The sequence below is a fragment of the Coregonus clupeaformis genome, chromosome 24 (genome assembly GCF_020615455.1).
Source record: "Coregonus clupeaformis isolate EN_2021a chromosome 24, ASM2061545v1, whole genome shotgun sequence".
NCBI classification, from domain to species: Eukaryota; Metazoa; Chordata; class Actinopteri; order Salmoniformes; family Salmonidae; genus Coregonus; species Coregonus clupeaformis.
In genome coordinates this window covers 14,118,059-14,132,451 of record NC_059215.1, presented here as the reverse complement: position 1 = coordinate 14,132,451, position 14,393 = coordinate 14,118,059, and the positions used below count along the sequence as shown (strand labels likewise).

Here is a 14,393-nt window from a genome sequence, read left to right as displayed (position 1 = left end):
GCTTTTTCTTTTTGATTTGTCATCTGGTCCCAGAAATACTGAGGAGGAGAAGAGATTATGGCGGTCCTGATGAGTGACCCAGCCAGGTAGAGACCTGTCAGTCCACTTTACTCTTGGATCATCTCCTCCGCCTCTCTCCTCATAATTTCTCTCTCTCTCTCTCTCTCTCTCTCTCTCTCTCTCTCACTCACAAACACCACAACACACACACCACACAGATAAAGAGAGAGGGGGGAGATTACTTAATGGCCAGCATTATGTTCATTTAATTGTGGAGCGGATGCAGCTTCAGCCAATACCCCCCACCCACACCACCCCCTCCCTCACGTATGTCTTTTAAGACACCAGTAGAGGTCTACATCGATTGTCATGGTTACATCCTCAGTGGGGGGAAAATAACAGGTGGATCAGACTAACAGTGGCCACAATGCAGATAGCCAAAATCCCACTACCCACATTAGAATCTAAACATTATAGGCTTTGCATTAAAGCAGAGACAGAGCACTGGACTGGTGAGGGGGAAGGTTGATGCCTGGATGGAGGCGAGACGTGCTTTAGGTTCTCCTCTCTCACCCTTTCTTGTTCTCCACGCCTGGCGTTGCATTTCATTTAGTCTGATCCCCCAGCTATCAAAAAGGATGCATCAATGGGGTCATTGATTGCAGAGTAGAAGGAGAGTGGGTGGTGCTGATGCTATGAATGCAGAGGGGAGGGGTAGTAGGGAAAGGGAGAATGCTAATCTGTTGCACAGGTCTCTCTCTCTCTCTCTCTCTCTATCTCTCTCTCTCTCTCTCTCTCTCTCTCTGTCCGTCCGTCCGTCCGTCAGTGAAAACCTCTAACTCCAGCCACAGGGAGGGAGGAGAGAGACTGAGCTGAGAGATACTTTGTATAACCACATGTTGCTGTGCTGACTGAATTGCTGCAACGGTTGCTGCCTAGTGTCCACTGTCCTTCTCTTTTTTTGTTTGTTTAGTCCCTCTGTGAAAAGCCAGAGACATTTAATTAATAGTTTCTCTCCCCACCTCTGATAGCTGGCATTTGCCACATACTGTAGAGGAAAGAAAAAGGAAGGAGAAAAGAAATCGAGGAGAAAAGGACATATTTCCTGAAAAGTGGGTATCCAAAAGACAGAGATCATCATCCCACCCCCAGTTGACACAAATGAAAGGTAAGGCTTCAGTATTTCAGTAGTTGTTGCTGAATATTGTGCATGTATATTGTATATTGGCATTGATATTTTAGCAATTCTATCAGGCAGCAATTAAATCCAGCAATAGCAATACAAACCATTCTGTATTATCAACAGGTGGTTGTTTCTGACCTGTTTCCTTGGAAAGCTGTTGTTATTGTGATGTTATTATGACTGTACTGTATGAATGGTGGCTACAGGTATATGGATGATATTAGGCTATGTTTGGATGAGCCTTTCTGAAGTGCTCAAGATTATTCATACGACAAGGAGAGGGGTCTCATGGGGTCTGTCACTTGGACACACTCATTATCACAGCCTGTCAGACTGAAAAAAGAAACTCCCATTAAGAGAGAAACACTAATGGATTGCCTTTAGGATTTTGCCATTACTGAAAAGGGCATAATATCAATCAACTTAATTATGATTGGATTTTCCCCCTACATTTTTGTTCCTGTTCTAATTTTTTGATATATTATTTCCACCCTGATTGCTAAGCATGGCTATTTGTACAAGTGGATTTAGGTTATTAATCATGTTTGCATTGTAACTGTCAATCAATATGAGGCTAAATAATCTGATTTCACAATGCATTTCTGTGTTGTCACAGCAAAAACAGTTTACAGTCCAGTTATGCTGTTCAATTTGTTTTTGGAATAAGGGAAGAATAATGGCATTTTGCATCTTAGAGGAACAAGACACTGCATCTGCATCTTATTCCCATCTTGTGTCCCTTAGGACACGTGGTGGCACTGTTGACACTGATTGAAGAGCAGAGCAGGTGTGCGCAGTGAGCACTGTGGGTGTATCTGTCTGGCCTTTTCCTTTTCACTAAATGACAATGCTGTGCCGGGCCAGCCAAAACCTCCTTTTGATTAATAAGTGTGAAAATACAAATAAAAAATAAAAAATGAATTATGGATCCTGTAAATTGTGGCTGCATTATGACAGCAGACAGTGGTCTGGTTTGTTAAATGTTGTCGTCTTGTCCAGGCAGGGAGTCAGGAAGACCAACGATCTTGAGATCCATCATGTAGATAATTCACAAAAATACTATTTCGCTGAAGGAGCAGTTTAGAGTTTTTCACTCTGTATGTAGTCTTACAGCCACTAATACTGGCATATTAGTTTGGAGAAACACTGGCCAGGATGATTAGCAGGCAGGCAACGGTCTCTATGGAAATTTGCTTTCCTCACAATACCACTCATAAAGGCTGTGTTAGAGGCTCAGGCTATGTCTTTCTGGACACGACAGAAACCCAGGACACCACAACATAATAAAGTCTGGGTTGCCATATACAGTGCCTTCGGAAAGTATTCAGACCCCTTTACTTTTTCCACATTTTGTTACGTTACAGCCTTATTCTAAAATTGATTAAACATTTTATTTTTCTCAGCAATCTACACACAATACCCCATAATGACAAAGCGAAAACAGGTTTTTAGATTTTTTTGCAAATTTCTTACAAATAAAAAACAAGTATTCAGACCCTTTGCAATGAGATCGAAATTGAGCTCGGGTGCATCCTGTTTCCATTGATCATCCTTGAGATGTTTCTACAACTTGATTGGACTCCACCTGTGGTAAATTAAATTGATTGGACATAATTTGGAAAGGCACACACCTGTCTATATAAGGTCCCACAGTTGACAGTGCATGTCAGAGTAAAGGAATTGTCAGTAGAGCTCCGAGACAGGATTGTGTTGAGGCACAGATCGGGGAAGGGTACCAAAACATTTCTGCAGCATTGAAGGTTCCCAATAACACAGTGGCCTCCATCCTTCTTAAATGGAAGATGTTTGGAACCACCAAGACTCTTCCTAGAGCTGGCCGCCTGGCCAAACTGAGCAATCGGGGGAGAAGGGCCTTCGTCAGGGAGGTGACCAAGAACCCGATGGTCACTCTGATAGAGCTCTAGAGTTCCTCTGTGGAGATGGGAGAACCTTCCAGAAGGACAACCATCTCTGCAGCACTCCACCAATCAGGCCTTTATGGTAGAGTGGCCGGACGGAAGCCACTCCTCAGTAAAAGGCACATGACAGCCCGCTTGGAGTTTACCTAAAGACTCTCATACCATGAGAAACAAAATTCTCTGGTCTGATGAAACCAAGATTGAACTCATTGGCCTGAATGCCAAGCGTCACGTCTGGAGGAAACCTGGCACCATCCCTACGGCGAAGCATGGTGGTGGAAGCATCATGCTGTGGGGATGTTTTTCAGCGGCAGGGACTGGGAGACAAGTCAGGATCGAGGCAAAGATGAACGGAGCAAAGTACAGAGAGATTCTTGATGAAAACCTGCTCCAGAGCGCTCAGGACCTCAGACTGGCGCAAAGGTTCACCTTCCAACAGGACAACGACCATAAGGACACAGCCAAGACAACGCAGGAGTGGCTTCCCAGACTTGAACCCGATTTAACACCTCTGGAGAGACCTGACAATAGCTGTGCAGCAACGCTCCCCATCCAACCTGATAGAACTTGAGAGGATCTGCAGAGAGGAATGGGAGAAACTCCCCAAATACAGGTGTGCCAAGCGTGTAGCGTCATCAAATCAAATCTAATCAAATTTTATTTGCCACGTGCCGAATACAACAGGTGTAGACATTACAGTGAAATGCTTACTTACAAGCCCTTAACCAACAATGCAGTTTCTTAAGTGTTAAGTAAAAAATAGATAAGTAAAACATTTAAAAATAGAAAATAATTAAAGAGCAGTATTAAAATATAATAACAGTAGGGAGGCTATATACAGGGGGTACCGGTAGAGAGGCAATGTGCGGGGGCACCGGTTAGTCAAGGTAATTGAGGTAATATGTACATGTGGGTAGTGTTAAAGTGACTATGCATAAATAATAAACAGAGTAGCAGCAGCGTAAAAGAGGGGTTTGGGATGGGGTGGGGTGGGGGGGGGGGGCAATGCAAATTGTCCGGGTAGCCATGATTCGCTGTTCAGGAGTCTTATGGCTTGGGGGTAGAAGCTGTTAAGAAGCCTTTTGGACCTAGACTTGGCGCTCCGGGACTGCTTGCCGTGCGGTAGCAGAGAGAACAGTCTATGACAAGGGTGGCTGGAGTCTTTGACAATGTTTAGGGCCTTCGTCTGCCATCGCCTGGTATAGAGGTCCTGGATGGCAGGAAGCTTGGCCACAGTGATGTACTGGGCCGTACGCACTATCCTCTGTAGTGCCTTGCGGTCGGTGATGCAACCAGTCAGGATGCTCTCGATGGTGCAGCTGTATAACTTTTTGAGGATCTGAGGACCCATGCCAAATCTTTTCAGTCTCCTGAGGGTGAATAGGCTTTGTCGTGCCCTCTTCACGACTGTCTTGGTGTGTTTGGACCATGATAGTTTGTTGGTAATGTGGACACCAAGGAACTTGAAGCTCTCAACCTGTTCCACTACAGCCCTGTCGATGAGAATGGGGGCGTGCTCAGTCCTCTTTTTTTTCCTGTAGTCCACAATCATCTCCTTTGTCTTGATCACGTTGAGGGAGAGGTTGTTATCCTGGCACCACACGGCCAGGTCTCTGACCTCCTCCCTATAGGCTGTCTCATCGTTGTCAGTGATCAGTCCTACCACTGTTGTGTCGTCGGCAAACTTAATGATGGTGTTGGAGTCGTGCCTGGCCATGCAGTCATGGGTGAACAGGGAGTACATGAGGGGACTGAGCACGCAACCCTGAGGGGCCCCCATGTTGAGGATCAGCGTGGCAGATGTGTTGTTACCTACCCTTACCACCTGGGAGCGGCCCGTCAGGAAGTCCAGGATCCAGTTGCAGAGGGAGGTGTTTAGTCCCAGTGTCCTTAGCTTAGTGATGACCTTTGAGGGCACAATGGTGTTGAACGCTGAGCTATAGTCAATGAATAGCATTCTCACGTAGGTGTTCCTCTTGTCCAGGGCAATGTGGAGTGCAATAGAGATAGCATCATCTGTGGATCTGTTGGGGCGGTATGCAAATTGGAGTGGGTCTAGGGTTTCTGGGATAATGGTATCGATGTGAGCCATGACCAGCCTTTCAAAGCACTTCATGGCTACAGACGTGAGTGCTACGGGTCGGTAGTCATTTAGGCAGGTTATCTTAGTGTCCTTGGGCACAGGGACTATGGTAGTCTGCTTGAAACATGTTGGTATTACAGACTCAGTCAGGGACATGTTGAAAATGTCAGTGAAGACACTTGCCAGTTGGTCAGCGCATGCTCGGAGTACACGTCCTGGTAATCCGTCTGGCCCTGCGGCCTTGTGAATGTTGACTTGCTTAAAAGTCTTACTCACATCGGCTACGGAGAGCGTGATCATATAGTCATCCGGAACAGCTGATGCTCTCATGCATGCTTCAGTATTGCTTGCCTCGAAGCGAGCATAGAAGTGATTTAGCTCGTCTGGTAGGCTTGTGTCACTGGGCAGCTCTCGGCTGTGCTTCCCTTTGTAGTCTGTAATAGTTTTCAAGCCCTGCCACATCCGACGAGCGTCAGAGCCGGTGTAGTACGATTCAATCTTAGTCCTGTATTAACTCTTTGCCTGTTTGATGGTTCGTCGGAGGGCATAACGGGATTTCTTTTAAGCGTCCGGGTTAGAGTCCCGCTCCTTGAAAGCGGCAGCTCTACCCTTTAGCTTAGTGCGGATGTTGCCTGTAATCCATGGCTTCTGGTTGGGGTATGTACAGTTGAAGTCGGAAGTTTACATACACCTTAGCCAAATACATTTAAACTCAGTTTTTCACAATTCCTGACATTTAATCCTAGTAAAAATTCACTGTCTTAGGTCAGTTAGGATCACCACTTTATTTTAAGAATGTGAAATGTCAGAATAATAGTAGAGAGAATGATTTATTTCAGCTTTTATTTATTTCATAACATTCCCAGTGGGTCAGAAGTACACTCAATTAGTATTTGGTAGCATTGCCTTTAAATTGTTTAACTTGGGTCAAATGTTTCGGGTAGCCTTCCACAAGCTTCCCACAATAAGTAGGGTGAATTTTGGCCCATTCCTCCTGACAGAGCTGGTGTAACTGAGTCAGGTTTGTAGGCCTCCTTGCTCGCACACGCTTTTTCAGTTCTGCCCACACATTTTCTATAGGATTAAGGTCAGGGCTTTGTGATGGCCACTCCAATACCTTGACTTTGTTATCCTTAAGCCATTTTGTCACAACTATGGAAGTATGCTTGGGGTCATTGTCCATTTGGAAGACCCATTTGCAACCAAGCTTTAACTTCCTGACTGATGTCTTGAGATGTTGCTTCAATATATCCACATCATTTCCCTTCCTCATGATGCCATCTATTTTGTGAAGTGCACCAGTCCCTCCTGCAGCAAAGCACCCCCACAGCATGATGCTGCCAACCCCATGCTTCACGGTTGGGATGGTGTTCTTCAGCTTGCAAGTCCCCCTTTTTCCTCCAAACATAACGATGGTCATTATGGCCAAACAGTTCTATTTTTGTTTCATCAGACCAGAGGACATTTCTCCAAAAAGTATGATCTATGTCCCCATGTGCAGTTGCAAACCGTAGTCTGGCTTTTTTATGGCGGTTTTGGAGCAGTGGCTTCTTCCTTGCTGAGCGGCCTTTCAGGTAATGTCGATATAGGACTCGTTTTACTGTGGATATAGATACTTTTCCTCCAGCATCTTCACAAGGTCCTTTGCTGTTGTTCTGGGATTGATTTGCACTTTTCGCACCAAAGTACGTTCATCTCTAGGAGACAGAACGCGTCTCCTTCCTAAGCGGTATGACGGCTGCATGTCCCATGGTGTTTATACTTGCGTACGATTGTTTGTACAGATGAACGTGGTATCTTCAGGCATTTGGAAATAGCTCCCAAGGATGAACCAGACTTGTGGAGGTCTACACAAAAAAAAAATCTGAGGTCTTGGCTCATTTCTTTTGATTTTCCCATGATGTCAAGCAATAGGCACTGATTTTGAAGGTAGGCCTTGAAATACATCCACAGGTATACCTCCAATTGACTCAAATGATGTCAATTAGCCTATCAGAAGCTTCTAAAGCCATGACATCATTTTCTGGAATTGTCCAAGCTGTCAACTTAGTGTATGTAAACTTCTGACCCACTGGAATTGTGATACAGTGAATTATAAGTGAAATAATCTGTCTGTAAACAATTGTTGGAAAAATTACTTGTGTCATGCACAAAGTAGATGTCCTAACCGACTTGCCAAAACTATAGTTTGTTAACAAGAAATTTGTGGAGTGGTTGAAAAACGATTTTTAATGACTCCAACCTAAGTGTATGTAAACTTCCGACTTCAACTGTACGTACGGTCACTGTGGGGATGACGTCATCGATGCACTTATTGATGAAGCCAGTGACTGATGTGGTGTACTCCTCAATGCTATCGGAAGAATCCCAGAACATATTCCAGTCTGTGCTAGCAAAACAGTCCTGTAGCTTAGCATCTGCGTCTTCTGACCACTTCCTTATTAACCGAGTCACTGGTGCTTCCTGCTTTAGTTTTTGCTTATAAGCAGGAATCAGGAGAATAGAGTTATGGTCAGATTTGCCAAATGGAGGGCGAGGGAGAGCTTTGTAAGCGTCTCTGTGTGTGGAGTGAAGGTGGTCTAGAGTTTTTTTCCCCTCTGGTTGCACATTTAACAAGAACACTTGAGGCTGTAATCGCTGCCAAAGGTGCTTCAACAAAGTACTGCGTAAAGGGTGTGAATACAAAAAATAGCTTTGTCATTATGGGGTATTGTGTGTGTAAAACTATTTTATCAATTTTAGAATAACGCTGTAACCTAACAAAATGTGGAAAAAGTCAAGGGGTTGAATACTTTCCCAATGCACTGTAAGATGACATTTGAATAAAAACAGGCCGGCCATAAGCATTGGCCACTTCTCACAGCCCCATCTCATCTCGCACCCTCATTCATGCAATATTCTACCAGACCAGTGCACCTTTGGTGTTGATCATCTGTAATGGGAATTTGAAATGTTGTGTCCTGAATATAACCTTGGACAAATGTGTTATATCGTCGCTTGCTGCCTTTGCCTTGCATGTACAGTAGATCAGAGGCCCCCAAACATACTACATAAAAAAATCTCTCTCTCTCGCCAATGTTTTCATTTTAATTTTCACCAATCACCTTTGTAGTCTAAGCATGCAAGGACTGAACTGATCGTTTGAATTCCCCTGTGGTTTTACTGTCTGGGCCTGCTCTGCAGGGATGTAACGTTTTTGCTGATCAGACATCTGGACAGCAAAAGAGATGATTCTACTTCAAAGGCACTAAAAAGGCCCTTTCTGTTGTCTTTGATGATACTATTATTATTATTTATTTTTTGTTATTGCTGGATAACAATGCAAGGGAGAGGATATCAGAGCTAGACTTATACAGATGTTTGCTTGTTTGTTGAATTGTTGTGTGAGTAATTAAAAGAGATTCTGAACAATATGTTTTTTACCCTCTGTCTATGATTGGTAATGAAAAGAAACTCACCATGCCAGGCCTGATCAACAAGGGGAGTCAGAATGCTCTGCCTCTCAGTGTCTCCGAGATAACTTCCTGTGTCAGAGGTTACACTCTGGCCCTGACAGCATCCATGACCTACAACAACTTCGAGGACAATCCTATTGAGGGTGAGAACCTCATTTGTTATTACAAATATAAAACTAAGTAAGATCATTCCTACAAGTTATCATGAACATTCTCTGGAGGCCTTATACAAGTGTGTTTATGATTCTGAATTTCCTTCCCTTGTCTGTGAGGTAGCCTCCAGAGCTTCCACAGTGCTTCTCAATATCAATAATTACTTGAGCACTGTCCACGGTGTCACGATCGTCTAAAGGAGCGGACCAATACGCAGCGCGTGGAGTGAACATAATGACTTTATTTCATAAAGCAACCACGAAAAAACAACAAATGACGATAGTGAAGTCCTCTGTAACACTGACAGAAACATGGAACAAAAACCCACAAACAAACAGTGAAACACAACAGTTTAAATATGGCTCCCAATCAGAGATAACGAGCCGACAGCTGACACTCGTTACCTCCGATTGGGAGTCACACGACACCAATCAACGACCTAGAAAAACAACCCACAGACCTGCAAACATAGAAATACACCCGACAGAACTACCAACATAGAAAAACACCCAAATCCCCAACAAAACAACATACACTCTAGCTCACATACAAAAGTCCTAGAGCCAGAGTGTCACAGTACCCCCCCCTAAAGGTGCGACATCAGGACTAGGGGAGGGTCTGGGTGGGCGTCTGTCCACGGTGGCGGCTCTGGCCCCGGTCGTGATCCCCACCCCACCACAGTCACAACCTGCTTCGGTAGCCTCCTCCCAATGACCACCCTCCAACTAACCCCACCTGGACTAAGGGGCAACACCGGACTAAGGGGCAGCATCGGCCTAAGGGGCAGCACCGGGATAAGGGGCAGCACCGTATAAGGGCAGCACCGGAACAAGGGGCAGCACCGGGCTAAGGGCAGCACCGGACTACGGGCAGTACCGGACTAAGGGGCAGCACCGGGCTAAGGGGCAGCACCGGACTAAGGGGCAGCACCGGACTACGGGCAGTACCGGACTAAGGGGCAGTACCGGACTAAGGGGCAGTACTAGGCTAAGGGACAGCACCAGGATAAGGGACAGCACCAGGATAAGGAGCAACACCGAGCTAAGGGGCAGCACCTGACTAAATGGCGGATCCTGGCTGGCTGGCTCTGGCGGATCCTGGCTGGCTGGCGGATCCTGGCTGGACGGCTCTGGCGGATCCCGGCTGGACCGGCTCTGGCGGATCCTGGCTGGACGGCTCATGGCTGGCTGACGGATCTGGCTGCTCATGGCTGACTGACGGATCTGGCTGCTCATGGCTGGCTGACGGATCTGGCTGCTCATGGCTGGCTGACGGATCTGGCTGCTCATGGCTGGCTGACGGATCTGGCTGCTCATGGCTGGCTGACGGATCTGGCTGCTCATGGCTGGCTGACGGATCTGGCTGCTCATGGCTGGCTGACGGATCTGGCTGCTCATGGCTGGCTGACGGATCTGGCTGCTCATGGCCGACTGACGGATCTGGCTGATCCTGTCTGGCGGAAGGCTCTGGCTGATCCTGTCTGGCAGAAGGCTCTGGCTGATCCTGTCTGGCAGAAGGCTCTGGCTGATCCTGTCTGGCAGAAGGCTCTGGCTGATCCTGTCTGGCGGAAGGCTCTGGCTGATCCTGTCTGACGGAAGGCTCTAGCGGCTCCGGTCTGGCGGGACGGCTCTGATGGCTCATGGCAGACGGGGCGGCTTTGCAGGCTTAGGGCAGACCGGGCAGTTCAGGCCCCGTTGGGCAGATGGCAGACTCTGGCCGTCTGAGGCGCATCGTAGGCCTGGTGCATGGTGCCGGAACAGGAGGTACCGGGCTGAGGACACGCATCTCAGGGCTAGTGCGGGGAGAAGCAACAGGGCATACTGGACCCTGGGGGACGCACCGTAGGCCTGATGCGTGGTGCCGGAACTGGAGGTACCGGGCTGAGGACACGCATCTCAGGGCTAGTGCGGGAAGCAGCAACAGGGCATGCTTGGCCCTGGGGACGCACCGTAGGCCTGATGCGTGGTGCCGGAACTGGAGGTACCGGGCTGAGGACACGCATCTCAGGGCTAGTGCGGGGAGTCGGAACAGGGCATGCTGGACCCTGGGGACTCCCATAACGCCTAGTGCGGGGAGCCGGAACAGGGCATGCTGGACCCTGGGGACTCACCTCACGCCTAGTGCGGAGAGCAGGAACAGGCCGGGCGGGGCTGGCGACGCGCACCGTATCCCTGGTGCAGTGGCCGGAACAGGCCGGGCCGGGCTGGCGAGCGCACCGTATCCCTGGTGCGTGGAGTAGGAACAGGCCGGGCTGGGCTGGCGGCGCACCGTATCCCTGGTGCGTGGAGTAGGAACAGGCCGGGCTGGGCTGGCGGGCGCACCGTATCCCTGGTGCGTGGAGTAGGAACAGGCCGGGCTGAGCTGGCGACGCGCACCGCATACTTGGTGCGTATGGCAGGAACAGGCCGAACCGGGCTGGCGACGCGCACCTTACACTTAGTGCGAGGGACCGGAACAGGCCGTACCGTACAGGGGAACACACACTACTGGCTGCACCTCGGGACTAGGAACGGGCCGGACCGAACTGGTTACACACCCCAGTACCTCACGCCGTGCCTCAACACCTTCCTTCCCTGCTTTACCCAGTAGCCCCCTTGACCTGGTAGCCCACTGAATCCGTCCCTTCTCTGCCTCCGTCAGCCCCCTTAACCTGGCAGCCCTCTGACTCTGCCTTGTGGCAGCCTCCTGCTGCTCCGTCGCCCAAGCCATGTGCCCCCCAAAAATTTCTTGGGGTTGCCTCTCGTCCTTCCGACGTTGGCTCTGCCGACGCCGTTGCTCCTCTCTCCGTCGCCTCTCCTCTGTTTCGCTCCATGGACGGCGATCCATGCCGTCCAGGATTTCTTCCCACGTCCAGGACCCTTTACCGTCCAACAGTTCCTCCCATGTCCAGACCCTTTGCTCCTGGACGCGCTGCTTGGTCCTTTTTTGGTGGGTTATTCTGTCACGATCGTCTAAAGGAGCGGACCAATACGCAGCGCGTGGAGTGAACATAATGACTTTATTTCATAAAGCAACCACGAAAAACAACAAATGACGATAGTGAAGTCCTCTGTAACACTGACAGAAACATGGAACAAAAACCCACAAACAAACAGTGAAACACAACAGTTTAAATATGGCTCCCAATCAGAGATAACGAGCCGACAGCTGACACTCGTTACCTCCGATTGGGAGTCACACGACACCAATCAACGACCTAGAAAAACAACCCACAGACCTGCAAACATAGAAATACACCCGACAGAACTACCAACATAGAAAAACACCCAAATCCCCAACAAAACAACATACACTCTAGCTCACATACAAAAGTCCTAGAGCCAGAGTGTCACACACGGGCTGTATTGACATAATTTAGTTAGTTTTACATAATTGCCTGTTTGTCTCTGGTTAATGTAAACTGTCTTTATTTGATGTAGGTATCTTCATTTACCCGCTGGAAGAATGCTCTACCGTGGTGGGATTTGAAGCTATGATCTCCAACCAGATAATAACCGTGCAAATCAAAGACAAGTCCAAGATTGATGATTGTTACTTTGATTGCTGCACTACAGCTAATGGCGCCCTTCAGAGTGGCAGTGGTAAGGATGGGTCTCGTGTCAAGTACTGTGGTCAGTGGTGACAATAGGAGATGTTAAGACAACACAAACAGAGACCAGGCTAGTGGTTTTGGGTCCAACTATCTCGATTCCTAGTCCAATCAATAAGGATAATATTGCTCTGAAAAATACAAAACATGACCATTTATGTGAGTTGTTCTGCTATGATATTCCAGGACATATCGTGCTGGACGAGGACTTGGAGAGGACAGTGTTGGTGGTTAACCTGGGGGTCATCCCCCCTCTGGAGACAGTCAACGTGTTGGTCAGCACCTCCTCTGAGCTGCCCACCCTGCCCAACGGGGGCATCCGGGTCACCTCACCCACTGTGTGCACCCCCAGGGTCCAGAGGACCATCAACGAGGAGCAGGGACTCTCCCCAAACTTCCAGAACAGAACGTAAGAATGCCGTGACAGTGTGTCATCATCATAACCACAACAGAATGTCACCACTGTGTCACTGCTGAATGTCAACGCTGTGTCACTGCTGAATGTCAACGCTGTGTTACTGCTGAATGTCAACGCTGTGTTACGGCTGAATGTCAACGCTGTGTCACTGCTGAATGTCAACGCTGTGTCACTGCTGAATGTCAATGCTGTGTCACTGCTGAATGTCAACGCTGTGTCACTGCTGAATGTCAACGCTGTCTTGTCCAAATCAAAACTCTATAGGGCCATTTTGATCTTTAAAGGCAACTTGAACTCTAATTGGTAACTTGGAAGATAAGTCATTCACAGCATGCCTGCATTATACATCAGTTATTTCAAATGTTAAAGACAGAGAGATAGCCGATTGGTGGACAAGACTATGAATTCACTGACTGTGATTTTCTATTGTGGTATTTTCTGGCACAGGCGGGACAGCAGGCATAATTGTGCCCTGGATCCACATGAGCAGACTCCTATCACCCCCCAGCTGTACATGGCCCAGCTGCTGGAGGAAGAGGCCATCAACTCCATCGACTATGAGTTTAGCTTCCAGCTGGAGATCAGAGCCCCCTATCTCCTTGCAGGTCAGAGACACAACATACAAGCATCTACACGTTGCAGTTTATTTGTATTATAAATACAATTTATATCCCACTGACCAACAGGGATTTGCATACCGATATAGACATCCTTCCACTATGAGTACAAAGCTACCTCCACACACACAAGCAAGATTCATTTGAGTTTTTTTGTGATATCTTGCTCTTGTATTTTCATGTGATTCCACCGTTTATTCTACACTGTAGATGCTTTAGAGGTGTCTTTTTGTGCAGGTGTGGAGAGCCCCTCTCATGCCATCCGGGCCGACGCAGACCCCCTGGCCCGCTCAGCCACCAGCGTCGTCGTCACACTGGCTGACAAGTACACCTACGACTGCCCTGTGGAGATCCTCATCTACCCCAGTGGTGGGTACAGTACTGTTGTAGACACACCACCCACCATTCAGCCTGCCAGGCACTACCATTACTCACGCCTCTTCAAAATACAATATCACATACACAGAATAGACCAGTGTTTACATTTACGTTTTAGTCATTTAGCAGACTCTCTTATCCAGAGCGACTGGATAGCTAGGTGAGACAACAACACATCACAATCGTATCATGTACATTTTCCCTCAACAAAGTATTTATCAGCAAAGTCAATGCTAGTGGGAAAATCATTGACTTTCCGCTGCAAACAATTCACCCTGTTATTTATATGTGGACAGTTAATCAGATCACACGGGAGTTTAATCATCAGCCTATCTATCTCTCTCTGCATATCTCAGGCTCCCCCGCTCTCTCTCTCTCTCTCTCTCTCTCTATATACAGTGGGGAAAAAAAGTATTTAGTCAGCCACCAATTGTGCAAGTTCTCCTACTTAAAAATATGAGAGAGGCCTGTAATTTTCATCATAGGTACACATCAACTATGACAGACAAATTGAGGAAAAAAAATCCAGAAAATCACATTGTAGGATTTTTAATGAATTTATTTGCAAATTATGGTGGAAAATAAGTATTTGGTCACC

The 14,393-nt window shown here is 47.5% G+C and overlaps 1 protein-coding gene across 1 annotated transcript in view; it reads left to right on the top strand.

Annotated features, from left to right (window-relative positions):
• The window catches only part of LOC121537990 (von Willebrand factor A domain-containing protein 5B1), an 84,039-nt gene that overhangs the window by 866 nt on the left and 68,780 nt on the right, over nt 1-14,393 (top strand). The window contains exons 2-8 of the mRNA XM_041845692.2: nt 34-86; nt 1,032-1,168; nt 8,636-8,783; nt 12,213-12,374; nt 12,569-12,791; nt 13,248-13,405; nt 13,655-13,786. Of these exons, the coding sequence (XP_041701626.1) occupies nt 8,645-8,783; nt 12,213-12,374; nt 12,569-12,791; nt 13,248-13,405; nt 13,655-13,786 (814 nt within the window). The 5' untranslated portion in view covers nt 34-86; nt 1,032-1,168; nt 8,636-8,644. The remainder of the gene's footprint in view (nt 1-33; nt 87-1,031; nt 1,169-8,635; nt 8,784-12,212; nt 12,375-12,568; nt 12,792-13,247; nt 13,406-13,654; nt 13,787-14,393) is intronic.